This window comes from Melanotaenia boesemani, chromosome 11 (assembly GCF_017639745.1).
Source record: "Melanotaenia boesemani isolate fMelBoe1 chromosome 11, fMelBoe1.pri, whole genome shotgun sequence".
NCBI lineage: Eukaryota > Metazoa > Chordata > Actinopteri > Atheriniformes > Melanotaeniidae > Melanotaenia > Melanotaenia boesemani.
Genome location: NC_055692.1, coordinates 18,476,029 through 18,492,631, shown reverse-complemented (window position 1 = coordinate 18,492,631; position 16,603 = coordinate 18,476,029). Strand labels below are relative to the sequence as shown.

The 16,603-nt window shown below is 39.1% G+C and overlaps 1 protein-coding gene across 1 annotated transcript; it reads right to left on the bottom strand.

Annotated features, from left to right (window-relative positions):
* Positions 1 to 10,803: 10,803 nt before the first annotated feature.
* Positions 10,804 to 16,331, bottom strand: LOC121649602 (eosinophil peroxidase-like). The gene is made up of 15 exons (XM_042000554.1): positions 16,244 to 16,331; positions 15,966 to 16,025; positions 15,681 to 15,768; positions 15,409 to 15,581; positions 15,189 to 15,321; positions 14,892 to 15,021; positions 14,600 to 14,806; positions 14,156 to 14,513; positions 13,900 to 14,060; positions 13,205 to 13,463; positions 12,952 to 13,122; positions 12,610 to 12,847; positions 12,291 to 12,490; positions 11,937 to 11,987; positions 10,804 to 11,808 (listed from the first exon to the last, which is right to left on the bottom strand). Exons 2-15 carry the CDS (start codon positions 16,021 to 16,023, stop codon positions 11,387 to 11,389), a joined length of 2,649 nt encoding a protein of 882 aa, XP_041856488.1. The 5' UTR covers positions 16,024 to 16,025; positions 16,244 to 16,331; the 3' UTR covers positions 10,804 to 11,386.
* Between the last annotated feature and the right edge of the window lie 272 nt (positions 16,332 to 16,603).

Here is a 16,603-nt window from a genome sequence, read left to right as displayed (position 1 = left end):
ATCATCTGCTCACTGGGGTCAGATCCAACGAAAGATGAGACCAAGTGTTAATATTATTTCAAGTACTTGTGTGCAGAAAGTCTTCTTTTGTCACAAGGCCAGATCGGATCAAAACAGTTGATCCGAGGGCCAGGGGACTTGTAGTGAGTCGCTGTCTTGAAGCATGAATGAGACCCTCAGTTGGGATACAGCGTGGAGGAGGGGCCTTGGTGCCATATGGGGGACCGATTGTTGAAATGGAAGATCTTATTGGTGTAAAGTGCATCCGTTGTTTGGACCGCTGCCATATTCAGCATCCAACCAGAGACTCTCTCAGTAAACTTTCTACATATTTACAGGTGATTAAAAACATCCAAACAGTTTCGTGTTTTAAAGCTTGAATTTGTAACTATGAAGATAACAAGGGATGTTTGTTTGGCATTCTGAAATAAGAGGTCGTCTTTTTGTGCATCTGGTTAAAGAGAACGTGAATATTATGTTTATTTAAATCTAAAAAAAAGTCTAGATGTAAATACGATATCAGTGCTGAGTGCTTTTCTCTTTTTTGAGCGACTTAAAAAATGGGTTGGTATTTTCTCCTGCTGGGCAGTTACTGCTCTCAGAAGCCTGCAGCTACAGCAAATCCTGTTTGCTCTATTCATTCAAGTCAGCATTTAACACAAGTGCGCTCTCGACAGGCATGTATTCAGCAGCTCCACCGTCTGCTGCTTTGAACGCGGTGATTCCGCTGAGGACGCATCGCATCAGTGTCAGTCGCAACAATAGCAGTCTGGTTGGTCCATCAATCTCCGCCAGCAGCCGACAGGGCTGCGCTCTGATTGGAGTTTGGACCACTGCCTGACGGAGCCCGAAATGAGTTCTTAATTAGTACAACAGACCATCATCTCAAATTCTGACTAGTCATGGAATCACAAATAACGATGACATGCTTCTTCTCTTCAGAGCCTTCACAGTTCACACAGAGACATGACAATAGATTAATATTTCATTCAGTCTGGTGAAGTTTAATTTCTTTCGGAGATACATTATTTAATTCCTTAAAACTTAAATAAAGCAATCTGGGGAAACTGGTGTTATGAACGCTACAAGCGAAGCTCGTGGTGTACTTTTTAAATCAGGCTTATCGTCATTTCATTTTTATATAGAGTTTATAGATTCAGTTTTAAAAATCTAAATAAATTCAATGTTCTAGGAACATTTTGTGAGTTAAATTTAATTGTTATACCTATTTATTTGGCTTTGAAAATTAAACTTCTCCCTTTTTCTTCCCTTTTTTTTTTTTTTTTTTTTCTTCTTCTTTTTTTTAATCCTGGTTCCTTGCCGAGACTATTGTCTCTGTGTGGAGTTTGTGCGCCTGGACAATGAATGTAAATCTCCCCCCCTGGATCCCGCCTCAACCCAACTCACCATCTGCCAGCGCGGGACAAAGTCAGATGTTCCCCCAATTACAAGAGCAGTCTTGGGGAATCCTGCTGGCGAGTCTCCGCCTTGTCGCCCTGTCTCTCATACTCTTCTAACATGACTGACAGCTATACTTACCCTCAAAACCATGAAAAATCTATAGAATGACACACATTTTTGTCAAATTCCTTTACTCCTTTGGAAAAAACAGACATATGCTCATTGAAATAAACTTAGTTGGTTGGTTAGTTGCATCTTTGGTTTTACTGGTTCTTTAATTGTCCGGGCTACATAAAAACTACAGTTCACACTTGGTGTATGTGGTGTCATTTTTCCAAGAAATTTAGACAGAATGTAAGAAAATCTCAACATTTATAGAGGCTTGCTGCACTAAAATTTCTCAGGGGGGTTGTGGGATTGAAATTTGAAGCATTTTGTCTGAGCTCAGCCTCAGTAACGCCAGCGAGGCACATCAGAAATTCTTCATCACGATGATCAGACAGGCTAATCTGATTAAACATTTTTAATTCGTTAAGAGGCAATAAGAAGTCGTGTGCGCCTTTATTCAGTTTGTGTATATTTCTTCAGTCTAAGATTTAAAAGAAAGTTCTTTTGTACTCGTGTTCCTGTTGAGGTCCCACATCTGCAGTCGCTACAGTTCTGTAATAGATGGAATTATATGCTGATTGTTGCGTATCCATACAGCAAAACTGGATATTGCGTTTAAGTGGAGAGATATTCTGCTGTCAAATCGTTGTTGCGGACCGACTTGTGTCTTCTCATCAGCCCCACAGGTGCGCGAGACACCGTCGAAATCATCACAGCCCACAAGAGTTGCATGTGGCTTTTCTAATTTGCTGAAGCGGAGAGCCGGGGCGAAAATGGGGGATTAGTGAAACCACAAACGTCTTTCTAATCAATTTAACCCGCTGAGACGGCCAGCTCGTGTGTTTTTAGGGAGCTGGAGAAAGGGGTGTGTGGGGGGGCATCAGTGACCACACTAAACAATGGGGTATCGTGTGCCGCTCGTCCTCTCCAGCATTCCCCTGCTCCCACGGGACACGCAGAGCCACTCTGTGCGGATGGCACTGTGTCCACAGAGGTCAGAAGGGGCGTGGCGTGTGTGCATGCATGCGTGTGCACGTGTGCAAGGGGGAAGGTGGGGTGGCTGGAGACGCAGCAGCTGGTTTCCGTCCCTCCTCTCCTGTGGAAAACAACCACAGAGCTAATGCGACCCACCAAGTCACCTATCGATCTCTGTATATTGCGCTCGTTTTTTTGTTTGCGTATTTACGGAAGTGCGAGGATCCCCACGGGAGTGTTGGCATGTGCAATTAGCGGGCTGACCGTCTTCAGCCTCATTTCTTAAAATCACAAAAACACCTTTTGCTAATATTTGGATTCATTCCTCAAAGCAGTTTATTATTTTGAATTAAGGGATTTTACTAAAGATAAAATGTCTATGGGCAAAGAGAAGAAACATAAAACAGCATGCGAGATTAAGAAAGAAAGAAAGAAAGAAAGAAAGAAAGAAAGAAAGAAAGAAAGAAAGAAAGAAAGAAAGAAAGAAAGAAAGAAAGAAAGAAAAACACGTGCAGAAGTTTAAAATCTGAAGTTTAAAATGTTTCATCTGAATAAACTCTGGTCCCTGAAATGAGACATTTGTGATTTCTCGTAAATAGGGACTGTGATTTGGATGCAGTTCAACAGCTGCTCGTTCCCAACTTTTCACCTTTACTGAGGGTATAGCGTGACCTGTGATAGCTACTCAACCAAGCACAGATACTACAAATAAAGTAACTTCTCTTTCAGTCATTTGTGTATGCCATTTTGTATTAGTATATTTTTGGTGCCAAATGTAGCAAAGTGTTGGAGAAACTTGATTGATACCACAGACATAACAGAACTACTTATCAAGTATAAACCAGACTAAGTAGGCCTTTTGTGACAGTTCTTCTACACTTTAAATAGGAAGATTTCTGCACAGCATATGGCAAGGTTTCAACACATTGTTAAAGATTGAAAATATTTTTATTATTGTCATTAAATTAATATCAAATTTCAGATAAGTTGTTAACAGCTGAATTCATTTCTCCGTGCAAACGTCCCACATTAAATTTTCATTAATGGATGTTTCTATAACAAATATTACAAAAATAAAACATCCCACCAAAATGAAACAGTATATAACAAACTTATTTTTCATCTTACAAACTTTCAGATTTTTATTCTTGTATAAGAATAAATAGTTAAAACCTCAACTTGAGCAGCTAATCTGTATAACTCACTGAAACTTAAGAATCAATAGTCTAATAGATCAGAGGGACTATATGGCTTTTAAGGATTTTTTTTCATATCTGACATTTAGGTACTTACAGGGAAGTGTTTTTGGAATCCTAATTATGTAAAAGACTAAAACTAATAGTGAAGTCGTATGATCTGCTTAAATAACAGAACTTAAATGTTTAAAAACTAAGGATCAGGTGTTGTTTAATAGCATATTCCAGAAAAATAGACTCATCATCTGATGAACTGAGTTTTTCAAAAGTAAAATATTTTGCTTTTTATGTAGGCTATTTATAGGCGAGATGGTTAAAAAAAATCTCATTTACATTAAAAAGCTAGCACAATGTCGTGTTTGTAGTGTTGTAAATGAAGTACAGCATGAGGTTGATACGCTTATGCCTGTTTCCTGAAAGTTTGTACGTTGGCGCCATCTAGTGGTTGGAGAACGATCACCGTCTTCTGACGACAAATGGAACATTTAACTCCGATGAAGAAACTGGTTGGTCAGCAAAACTTTATGATCACCAAACTTAAAATGCCTTAAAGTTTTACACTTAAACTCAAGGCCAACATAAAATTGATACCATACACAAAAGGATAGATATTACGGTTTTTATACAACTTATTTTAAATACATTAAATGGTTTGGATTAATTTGGATAACGCGGCCACAAAACAATACATTTTAAGGCTATAAGAGAAGTAATTGGAAACAATATAATAAATCACAAGGATTTTTTTTATTGTATTTAAATAAGAATGTGTGAAATAAGCATTTCTCTTTCTTTAAAAAAAAGTCAGTTTCAGTGCTCAATGTATATTCCTTCATCTAAACAAAAGAACATCGACCAGTTTATCAGTTTTTAAACATTGCTTTCTGTTTGCACGGCTCAAAGTTTAAATTTTACTCACATTTTTAATCACTTAATTTTGTGTGCTTTAGAATGGGGTGTAAATTGAACAAAATAAATAAATGTGACATCAGCCTGACCCAGGCTGGTTATACTCTCCAAATGTCCCAGAATACCTGTATGAAAACCCAGAAGTGGCACATCACAGCTCACTGCAAACCTCACTCGTAAAGACACATCAACTCCAAAAGTCGGGTTTCAGGAAGTCCAGGACAAACAAAAAGAAAGAGAAAAAAATAATAGTTAATCCCCCTTACAAATCTCATTCCACAGGCCGTGCAAGGCCTAGCGGACTAACTGCTAACAAAACTATAAGCTATAGGACATCAGGAAATAGTGGCAATGACTGTTCAGCAACTGTAAAATAAACTGGTTCACATAATATAATAATATTAGTATGTATGTATGTATGTTTGTGGGTCAGCGTGTGTAGCAGATTGTGAACAGCAGGTGACCACAGAAGAAGCTATGAGGCCATTATACTTTGGTTAGCCACATGTCAGACCCTGTCTCCCCTATGAAGCTTGATAAAGGTGCTGCCGCTGGCTGTGATGTAGCCACTCTGAGTGGAGAATGAGTGCAGAGCCAGCTCCCCATCACGCAGCAGATTCACTTTGTCTGCGTTCTGGAAGATTTTGCAGTGAAAGTCAAACCAGGGTGAACATGATGACTGTCCACAGTGCACTTTGTATCAGATAATATCTGATCATCAACTCACTGCCCTCCTGCAGTGACTGAAGTTATAGGCAGGGTGATCATAGAGAGAAACCTGTGGCCAAAATGGAGCGTTTGTGACGTCTCTCCAGTGACCTCAGCGCAGTGGCCATAGTCAGCAGCTCGCACGTCTTGACGGGAACGTCCATCAGGCTGCTTCAACGGCAGCAGCACGTCCGCAGAGCTTTCTGCATTCCTCTGCACGTATGTTGTGTAAAGGGATTTATAATCTTCTTAATGTATCTTCATGCCTTACATCTTAAATTCAGTTTCAAAATGACAAAAAAAGAAAGGCCTTTTAGCAAATGGTTGCACATTCTGCCTGGAATATGTGTAAGCCCCGTCCACATTCACGTTCACGTTCACGGCTTTTTCAAACTCAAATGAGACTCTGAAAGCAAAGAAAGTAATAATTTAATCAAGTAATAATAATTTACCTCTTGTTTAAGTTTTCATACTGATGTTACTATGACCAATTTTATGTTTCATATATATCACAGTTCAAGGATTTTTTTAAAAACATCTTAGCGTAATAACTAGGCACAATGATTAGGCCTATCGAGAGAGGATTCACAAATGTTTCGTATAGTCCGTTTATTTATATGTCCTTTTTTAAAGTAAATTAACACTTGCGTCCACCTTAAATTGTAAAGACATTGTGAGGCCTACAGGCAGCAGACAGAAACAAAATCATCTATGCAAAAAACTGCATGTTTTTTCGCCACGTGGGTTCTGGGCAAATAAATCTTTTACACTCTTGTATTGGTGTTTTTTTTTGTTGTTTGTTTGTTTGTTTGTTTGGGGTTTTTTTTTTTTTTTTTTTTTTTTTTTTTGGTTGGTTGGTTGGTTGGTTGGTTGGTTGGTTGGTTTATTTATGCAAAGGTTCATCAGAGGACTGGAGCAATAACTTCTGCAGAGATGACTAAATTAAATTTCCATTTCATGTGTGAGGCCTGTGATGACTGACAGTGCTAAAACCCACTGTCTCTCCCAGACAATATTTAGTCTTTAGGCAGACATGCTTATCTTGCGGCATTTGGTGTTAGAAATCTTGCCAAGTGTCTTACAGTTAATTATTTCCTCTTTTGTAATTCCAGTGTAAGAACTGACAGAAACACCCTAACGTAATTTGTTTTCTTTCTCTCTCTCTCTCTCGCTTAGTGGTTGCTAAGCAAAACAAGCTATGGTCAATTAAGTTAAAAGAAATAGTAAACTTTTAAAAAGTGAATTAATTGTGTACAAATATGCTGCAAGTTATAATAAATCCAGACCTGTCTTCTCCGTCTTGTCTTCTCCCACCTGAAGCACGCTGTTGTCCATAATGCAATCCCAGTTTGAGAAGCTCAATCATTACGCAATACTTTAGTTCAAGAAATGGATTTTACACCTTGAAATGCACTCTCATCTCATTTCATGATTTTGCCAGAGTCACTCGAATTCTGCGACCAAACCTTTCAAACTTTTTAGTCATATTTTGTTGGTTTAGTCAAATCCGAAAGATGATACTTTTTCCATCGATACCGATCATTTTTGCCCCTTTCACAGCTGGGTCAGCTGTTTTAGACAGCTGCTTGAAGAGGATCTGTTGTTCAGTTCCTAGTTCTACACGTCGAAGTTCTCCTTGATCCTAAACCCCACATTTTTGTGTTCATATGTTTAATAACACCAACGATAAAGTGCTTTGTGAAGATGTGTATGAGTGTGTGAATGTAACTTAGTAAAAGTGCTTTGAGTGACCAACAAAAGAACTAGATTAATGCAGCCTATTTATCAAACATATGAAACTGAAATTAAGAAAATGTTTTTATATCAAATATGAAGATGCTCTAAAACAATTAATCTATCAACATAAGCTAAGCTTTCTTTCGTGCCTCATTAAAAACTTAGAAGAAACACCACAGTCCTAACCAGTATAATTCTACTACTATGGCATTTTAGTATATGCATGAAAGGGGTTCCCGAGGAAAAGAGATTGGGAACATTACATAATGCTCAGTAACAAAGAAACTTTTATTACAGAACCACTGTTTACTTCCCTGACTCTCCTAAAAGTAGAACATAGTAATACCCATGTCTAAATGCTTAACTAATGATATTTCAGCACAAGTTAGTCCCTATACTTGTTAGGACCTCCATCATTACTTAATGATGAGTTCAAGATGAATACAAACCTTCAAGTATCAAATAACTATTAATTCATGTTAAAGTTACAGTTAAGTAGTTGATCAAAAAATTGTACTCCAATTTAAAATATACTGTTATGGCTGGCTCAAGCACTAAACATAACAACGGACACTAAACCAGGAATTACATTGACAACAGTTGTGTTTATTGAAAATGTAAGAAAAAAAGAAAAACAAAAAGAACCCAAAAAGGGTTTTTACCAAGTGGTGGTGCTGCTGCTGGATGGAGAGAAAGAGAGAGAGACAAAGGTTAGACAGGGGCTGTCATTCAGCTAATTAAACTGAAGTTGGCAACAGGAAGCACCACAATAAAACAGGAAGTAGCAGAATGTAACAACACGAAAAGGCTGTCGAGCCATGGAAAAGCCAGAAACACGTCTCCTGAGGATCATTTTGAGTTATTACAGATTCTTTAAGTGTAGTTTCTAAGCTTTCCAACGATGTCTAACACATGCACTGTTAAAATCAAACATTTCAATTTTAAAGGTCCCATATTATGCATAATTCCCTTTCTATAGGTTTTCTAACAATTATAATTCTAACCCTCATAGCCTGTACATGAGGACCAAAAATGAGAAAATTCTGTTACCTCTCTCAGTTGCTTACTCCACTTTTATGCTCAAACAGTGGATACTGTCATTGACCCATCCACCTGGCTAACTGAGCCTGCCCTCTAAAATCACTGAGCAGGCGCCAGCCAAAGCCAGATCCTCTCCCAGAAAGAGGCATGGAGTGGGAATGGACAGGCATCACTCATGAAGGTCAGACACAGCAACAGCCCGTTCTCAGTACAGCTCACCAGAGGTATTTTTGTAATGGCTCAAATTAAGGACTAAGGCTGAATTTGGGGTAATACACTTTGACAAAAAAGTTGTTGGACCTTTAATACCCATATGAAATTATTGAAAAAATGTATAATATTAGACCTTTAAAATAACAGACGTACTATCTGGTAGACAAGCTGACATATTTGTAACCAGGTGGACTGAGATCAATCCCGGTAGTTCTGGATTCATACCCATCAGACCCCACCCGAGGATTAAATAACCAAAAAATACCAGACAGATGCTACCCCACAGTCAGTGCTTACTTTGGTCTTTAGCTGGTTTAGCATTTAGCTTCATGTTTTATCCATACATAATCAAAACCCTTGAAAACAAACGTGTTACCGAGTTCAGAAAGATTGCCCCCACCGCTTACCTGCTGCTTCCCTTCACCAAGCCAACCACCCACCAAACGACAACGAGCTGGCAATTTACAACATTCACATATCTTTAAACACAAGTGGGCGCATCAGCAAGTTGGAAAAATCATGTCAAGGCTGATATCCAGCTTTTAGAATAATAGACTGGAGGTAAACCCTACCACTCAGCCCTTCAGCCGATTGTTTTGTTGGTTTCTTTTCCTTGCTCTAGTAGACATGACTTCTTGCTCTGACATACTTTGCTGAGCATCACTGTTGGAGATCTGTTGAAGATAGTTCAGCATGAGGATTGTTTCCCACTGAAAGCACAGGTAAATTTCCACTGCTGGTCAGGGGTCTGATTCAGATGTCAGTTTAAAAAAATCTTATTTATTTAAACAGTATTTATTTATTCAAGTTGACATATTTGGAAAAATAATGGTTCAAACATGTACCAGCCTGTTGGACTTTTTGCTTTTGAGAAGTGAAGATAAAACATACCACCTGCTTTGTTTGTTTTACTATTTTTGGACATTAGGATGTAAATAAAGATTATTTTTTATTGAATTTGATTTTATTTTATTTTTGGTAAGTTTTGTTTTGAAGGAGGCACAATTTCTTGAACCATTACATAACTATAACCATAACATGAACATTTACTTGATATTGAATTTTATGTGGCTTTACTTGACTTCACATTTATCTTGAAGTCATCATTAGGTGTTGGGTTTTGTGGGGTTTTTAATTTTTGGGTTTTGTCTTCTGCTCATTTTGTCTTGGGTGTAGCTTCCAGTTGCTGGTGGAAAACTCATGCAGCTCGTGCAACCTTCTTTAAAGCCTGGACCTGCTCTTCAGCTGGTGCCTGTTTGTCTCGTTCCTCTGCTAACAGCTAAAAGAAGTTTATGTAATTGATTTTGTCTACGCTTGCCTGTTCCAGATCATCAGGGTTTTATTAATTCAATTTTTGTACCTCTTCAAACTGTTGTAAATCATCTATCATCAGTCAGTCCTTTGAGTTCATCCATCTTCTGGTCACACTGCACCAACACAGTAACATGCCTGGAAGGTGTGTCTTGCACCTCAGAAAAACCATCACGGCCAGATCTTGTCTCAATTTGCATAGATTTCCCAGTATTTACCCATTAATTCAGCAGTTTCATCTTCTCCAGCAGTCTCCACCAGACTCCCCCCACTACCCGTGCGAGCATCCACAGTCCCAGCAACTTCAGCTCCATCTTATCATTTGTAATTTCACAGTTTTTTTTTTGTTCCTTTTTTTGTCTCTGTCTTAGGTCTTGTCTCCCATACCAAACCACAACAATTAAGGAATGATGAAATCTTAAACATTAGCTTTCCTGTAGTCATATGATAAATTAATCATTTAGAATATAGGTTACTTAGCTCTTGTAGGAGTATGTCTTGGTGCAGAAAATATAATCCAGTAATAATCAAAAATGTTTATCTTACTGAGGCAGCACTTTTTTTTTTTCAGTTTATTGGTTAAGTCTGATTATTTTAATCAGTGGGTCATAAGGAAAGAAAAACGCGCCTCTGGTGGCATTTTATTTTTTTCAGAGCAGCTTATATATAAAAACATTTCAATATATTTCAGTTTCATCCTTTTGCCCTTTGACAAATGGGCTGCAGTTATATAGTTTTATAGCCTTTTGGTCAGTACTTTAACACTTCAAGTCATATTCACCCTTTCACACATATTTACATGGTACTGTACAATTTGCATGCTGTCAGTGCTTTTTATTTAGATATACTCATGAACACATCATGGGAAATGTAGTAATCATAGAAATCCTAATTCAGACCATCATAAGTTTATGGTGAGCAACAGGAATTTGTGATAGATGCTACATTAACTGATGCAATAGATAATCTTGAGTCATATTTTAAGTATGTGAGTTAATCCCTTATTGTAAAGCATTACCATTCTGTTGGTGATTTAGTAAATTAAACTCATCAAGTGGTGGGTGCACTGATGCCAACTTAATTGTCTTTGAAAAACTGTACAGTGTTACTATCCAGAGCTCTGATTATTGTCTTCTCAGTCTTTAAAATAAAGAAATAAATGTTGTGTAGTGCCATATATCTTTCACTCAGAAGTAGAAATTGATTTGTTCAGCATTCATTTATTACCATCAAACTGAAAGCCTTACACTTCAAATATAAGTATAACCCTTCACCAAAATAAAAATAAAACAACATTGTTGAATGTTAAAATTATTTTACAAGTAATTTTAATGTCACCTAATGTTTTATATTCACCTTCTCAGCACAGACCAGAAAACAATACATTTTCATAGGATTACAAGACTTAGGAGTAATTCAGAACAGAATTTAATCACCTTGTTTTTTATACTATATTTATATAGTATATAGTATATTTATAAGTATTTCTATTTATTTTACACAATCATTGCAGGTACAGTTTTAGATTGGGGACTTTCCATTGCTCACCTCTTCTGCAGTGTCCCACAGGGCTCTATTCTTGGTCTTATTCTACTTTTATTGTACATGATGCCACATGGATAAGTATAACTAAACACAAAGTGTTTTTTTTATTGCTATGGGTGTCTTCATTCTGACTCCCATTTTTAATCACTTCATTTTATGTGCTTTAGGTAGGGATGCAAGTTAGACAAAAGAACTAATAATCAGATTTTCTGCAGGTTTATGGGTCAACATGTGTAGCAGATCTACTCAGTGAACAGCAGGTGGCCAGAGAAGAAGCTATCACTGGTGAGGCCATTACCACCATTGTTAGCCAGCAGCCAGACCTTGTCTCCATTCTGAAGTTTGACAATGGTGCTGCCACTGGCTGTGATGTAGCCACTCTGGTAAGTGGTGAACGAGTGCAGAACCAGGTCCCCATTACGCAGCAAATCCACGCTGGCTGAGTTCTGGAAGATTGTGCAGTAGAACTCAAACTCATACACGCCTGAATGCTTGCAGGTGAAAATGCCGGTCTTGGGGTCGTAGCTGTTCTGTCCATTGTAGATGATTTCATGGAAGGGGATGGGAGTGCCAGCTTTGGGGAAGTTGTTGCCTAGGCGTGCAGAGAAGGCAACTTTCGCAGCATTGCCGGGAGGTCCTGCAGGGCCTGGAGGGCCAGATGGTCCTTTGTGCACAAAGAAAAGAGGACAGTTTTATTAAATACTATTTCACTTTCAGTATTTTAAAGTGATACAATAACACATATAAATAATAGTGTTTATAGATACTTGATATAGGAAGAGATAGATTTACCTGGTGGACCTGGGGGTCCTGGTGGACCTGGGGGTCCTTCTGCACCGTCTCCTGAAAAAAAATTATAGAGAAAATCAGCATTTTCAAAGAACTCTAATGCTTATGTGAGCTGAACCTTGTATATAATAGCCTAATTTATTATGTCAACTTCAGTATCTTTTCTTTTCCAAATGCCATCAGCATCCTTAACTCAGTAATAAAGCACAGTAATAAAGATATATTCTGTTATATTCTATTCAAATACAGAATAAAGGGACATTTAGCCAAAAGCCATTCACATAGACACTGGGGTCAACACTGTGATGGCTGTCTACAATGCACTTTGTGTCAGAGAATATCTGATTATCAACTCACCACCCTCCCTCCATGGACTGAGGTCAAAGGCGGGGATGTCAGCACACCTTGTGTAACCAGAGCCTCGAGGGCGGTACTGGAAGGGTTTTTCTGGTACCTCAGTGATGCCAGTGTTGTCACAGATAATGCGGGCAAGCGATGCTTTTCTCAGAGTTGCTCTCTGAGCCTCAGTGAAGACACCGTCATTTTCCCACCAAAGGCTGTAACAGGACAGTTTGTTCTAGTTTAAAGTCTCTGAGAGTAAAAGTACAACTTTTACACTCCAGGAAAATCTTTACATTTTTGCCCACGTGTGCTGCGTTACTTGTTGTCAGCTTACCGATCTCCCTGGCGAATCCTTTGGAACTGGGTGGAAATCAGACAGGCAAACAGGGGGCCCACTCTTCCGCCACGGACAAACGGTTCAGACACTCCTCCCAGCCACACATCAATGTTGTCAGGTGTACCATAGAGATCCAGCAGCCTGCTGGCCAGGTTTGTGTTGTTCAGCACACTGGCTAACTCGCTCAAAGTTTTTGGCTCTGACAACCCACAAAACTTACGCCAACTGTTGTAGCCTAAAAGAGACACACACAGTCTATGTGGATGCAAGTTCTGTTGTACCTCTAAAGACTTTAAACTGAGTCTACATAAATTCTAGACACATAGACTAAATAAATACCAGGTAGTCCATGGTCTCTGCCTCTTTGCATGTTCAGTGAACCCAGATCTAGTGCCAGCTTCACAGAGAACTGAAACAGCCTCTCTCTCAGCTCTTCAGTCATCATTTTATCTTGTCTGTTCAGCTTTGCCTGGCGACCCACAAGACCCCTCACGATTGGATCCAAACCACCTGCAGAAGACATGATACCATTTCATTTTTACCAATGTACTGTTTGCTTAGGGGGAAAAAAAAAACAAGTACAACATGTTACCTTCAAAGGTAATCCTCCATGGTGTAAACATTGTTCTGTGCAGCAGCTCGCTGGGGTAATTAGGGTGATTCTGGTAATTCTCATCCAGACGGAACATAAAGGGCTGAACCATCAGGTGACCAAATCTGTAGGCAGCTGTGGCAAACACACTGGCGATGCTAGGATCCACATTTTCATCATAACCGGGGTAGGTGGATAGCTGCTTGGAAATGAAGTCTGGTCCTACAATATGATGTAAGTAGTCTCTGAAAGTGAAAACCTGAAGAACGAGAGAGACTCTGGTAAATTAAAAAAGTGAAGATTATTTTACTCTGACATTTATTAGAGACTTCAGTTTGGAGAGATAGACCTAAATATTAGCACTCTAAACTGTTCAAGGGACACTTAATGAATGGAAAGGAAAATTAATAAAGGGAATTTGTTAGTGGGAATATAATAGTTTTTATTTTTCTTAAGAGTTAAAAATCAATATAGAGCTTTGCACAAAGGTTCTAGTGTAGTCGGAATTTATGTCAAAAATCAACATCAGTAGGCTTGTTTGGCTCACTTATTAAGCTTTTAGGGGAACAAAATACTGTAAGCTATGCTATAAATATTCCTGGAACTGAGCAAAAAGTAAATCAAAGTAAATCTCATGTTTTTTTCAACTCAGTGTTCAGTGTTTTATATAGTATTTTAGACTCTGCGTTTCGTACCTGAAAGTATCCCCCCATGATCTTGCGTGCTTCCTGGTACAGCCTCTCTCCATCCCAGTTGGGGTTCAGGCTTGCAAGGGCGCGTGCCAGACGGTTGTGCTCTCTCATCAGAAGAGTGTGTAAGGAAGCCAGTGCAATGTTTTCATTTAAACGCCCATCACCTGAAAAATAAAATAAAATGTTTGTTTTTTTAAAGGAATTGTGTTGTCAGTTGTCTAGAATGATTAAAATAGCTTCCTAAACACTTTAAACCTACCAGCGAGAAAGCACGGCACCTCCTGAGCATTACTGTCATTGGTCATTCTTCGTCGGGTGGCGCATATAGCCGTTGCGCCACTGAAGGGCAGGAGCTCACGACCGTTGTCGTTAAATTCCGTGTTGACCCTTAACAGGCCTTGATCTGTAGTGAGGTTACGGAGCGACTTAGCTTGGTTGTCATTGGAACCGTAGACCTGACCCACATCGATGAAAGCCGTGAGAGTGTTCAGCTGATGACGGACGGTACTATCACCAAAGACGTATCCTGTGTTACCAGAACCACAAGCTGGTGCAGAGCGGAAGAATGGCAGGCATCCCTGCGAGTTTCCTCTCAAGCGGCTGTCATTTCTGGGAATCTGTTGGCAAGACAAGAAGTTGTCAGTTTTTGAGCTTTAGATGTAGGCTATGCATGTCTCTTCTTGAGAAATGTTTGGAAACTGACTTCAATGGGGAAGCAGGGCTCGGTGCGCGTGCAGCTCTCGCCACAGTTAATTCCGCCATTGAATGAGCGGATGGAAGGAGAGTTGGGGGTGAAGGTCAGGTCGTGATCAGTCCACTGGCCAAAGATTGTGACCAGGTGAGTGTAGAGAGGGTCACTCTCCACGTCACTGTTAGCTGTTGCTAGGATACGGTTAGACACTTCTCTTACCTGAGGACAGGGTGGAAACAATGAGTCTCGGTGTTAGGGGGAAGATGACAGAAGGAAAATAAAAAGGTTACTCTAAAGCGCATACCAAGGGCAGAATTTGACGGTTGATTCTCAGCTCAGAGGTCCAACCTTTAGGAGTGGAAACGTGATCTTCGTACTCAGCAGGCAGCCAGCGGGTGAACGGAGTGTTGGAGGATCCCCAGCGTGTGTTTTTACTATGAGCAATAGATATAAACATTTTTCTTACACAGAGCATCATCTATGTTTTGTTTTGTTTTTTTTTTTTGGTCCAAAGCGACCAAAATCACTGCATATTATAAATAACGGCCTGTGTATTCATTAGAAATTAAATAACAGCTTGTCAGTATCATCATTTCCTTACAGGTTGTTACAGGTGTTGCCTGCGGTACGAAACTTATTCACATTGGAGATTGTGGCGCAAGAAGGCGGTTTGCGTTGGGCAGCGCATCCTGTCAGGCTAGCAAGGACTTGCAGATCCTCGTCAGAGACCAAATCTAATTGAAAGAGAGAAGGAAAGTTATCACAAGTTTAATGCAACCCATTTTCTGGCAAAACTGAAAAAAGTGATTATAGATAGAGACCTGTGGCGTTAATGGAGCGCTTGTGACGTCTTTCCAATGACCTCTTGATTATACTCAGCGCATTGGCCATGTAGTCAGCAGCGCGCACGGCTTGACGGGACACTCCTGCAGGCTGCTTTAGCAGCCGCATCACGTCCGCAGGTGTTGGATTCCTCCGCACGCGATCCATGCTCCTGTGTTGTGTAGAGGGGACTTGTAATTTAAGTAATTCTTTACACCTTTAACCTAGGCCAAATAAAAAGAAAAACTTTTTAGGAAATTATTGCACTCACTCCCGCCTGGAATATGTGTATACCGCGTCCACGTTGGCCTTAGCTTCGTTGACGGCATTTTCAATAAAACTTCTGCTCAAACGAGAGTCTGAAAGCAAAGAAAATAATCATTTTCATTTACAACTTGGTACAGTTTTAATACTGATGTAACCATCATAGTTTTAATATTTTATTCAGACTGAATAAATGTGTCACAAACAAAAATTGGGGAAAAAATTGACTTTTTTTCTTAGGTCAAGAAATTAAATCCAAGGTTTTTGTGAGTATGATGAGGTAGCTACTCACTTGCTTCCACCTGACACAAGATAAGGCCTACAGCCAGCAGGCACAGAAACCGGATCATCTCTGCCAAAATAAAAATCAAAACAGACATATTCTCCAGTGACATGGGTTCTGAGCAAATAATTTATACATACACTGGTATTCATAAGTTTTTCTTCAAATTGGTCATAATAAAAAAGAAAAAAAATCTAAAACTATTCAAATCCATTATAGTATTATAGATAGATAGAATATGTATATTGCCTAAATATAACATATGTAAATAAAATTTTGTGAGTTACCTCTGATAAAGTTATTACTCAAGTCCTCTTATGTCCTTCCACATGCACTTTGACTTCCAGCTAAGGCCACTGTCTAGCTCAGCTGGCTGTCACTCTTTTTATAGGCAAAAGGGCGTCATTTCAAGCAGCACTTACTGTTTGGAATCTTGCCTGTGAGCTAATTTTCTCCTTCCTTGTTCCTCTGCTGTCGTCCCTAATTGGATGACTTTGAAGTCATGGAAATACAAACTTCTTACAGCTTAAAATGACTACTTTTATGACTTTTATGACTGCAACATATTGAACAGTATATTTGTTAACTGAAGAAAAAGAGTTATACTATCAGAACTGTCACAACTTCAATATTTTATCTGCATATTT

Excerpts from the sequence above, each read along its gene's own strand:
- LOC121649602 (XM_042000554.1), bottom strand. The coding sequence starts at position 16,023 with ATGATCCGGTTTCTGTGCCTGCTGGCTGTAGGCCTTATCTTGTGTCAG. Across the intron at positions 15,022-15,188 it reads GGCAACACCTGTAACAACCT|TAAAAACACACGCTGGGGAT; the intron begins GTAAGGAAATGA and ends TATTGCTCATAG. Across the intron at positions 13,123-13,204 it reads ATGGAGGATTACCTTTGAAG|GTGGTTTGGATCCAATCGTG; the intron begins GTAACATGTTGT and ends TGTCTTCTGCAG.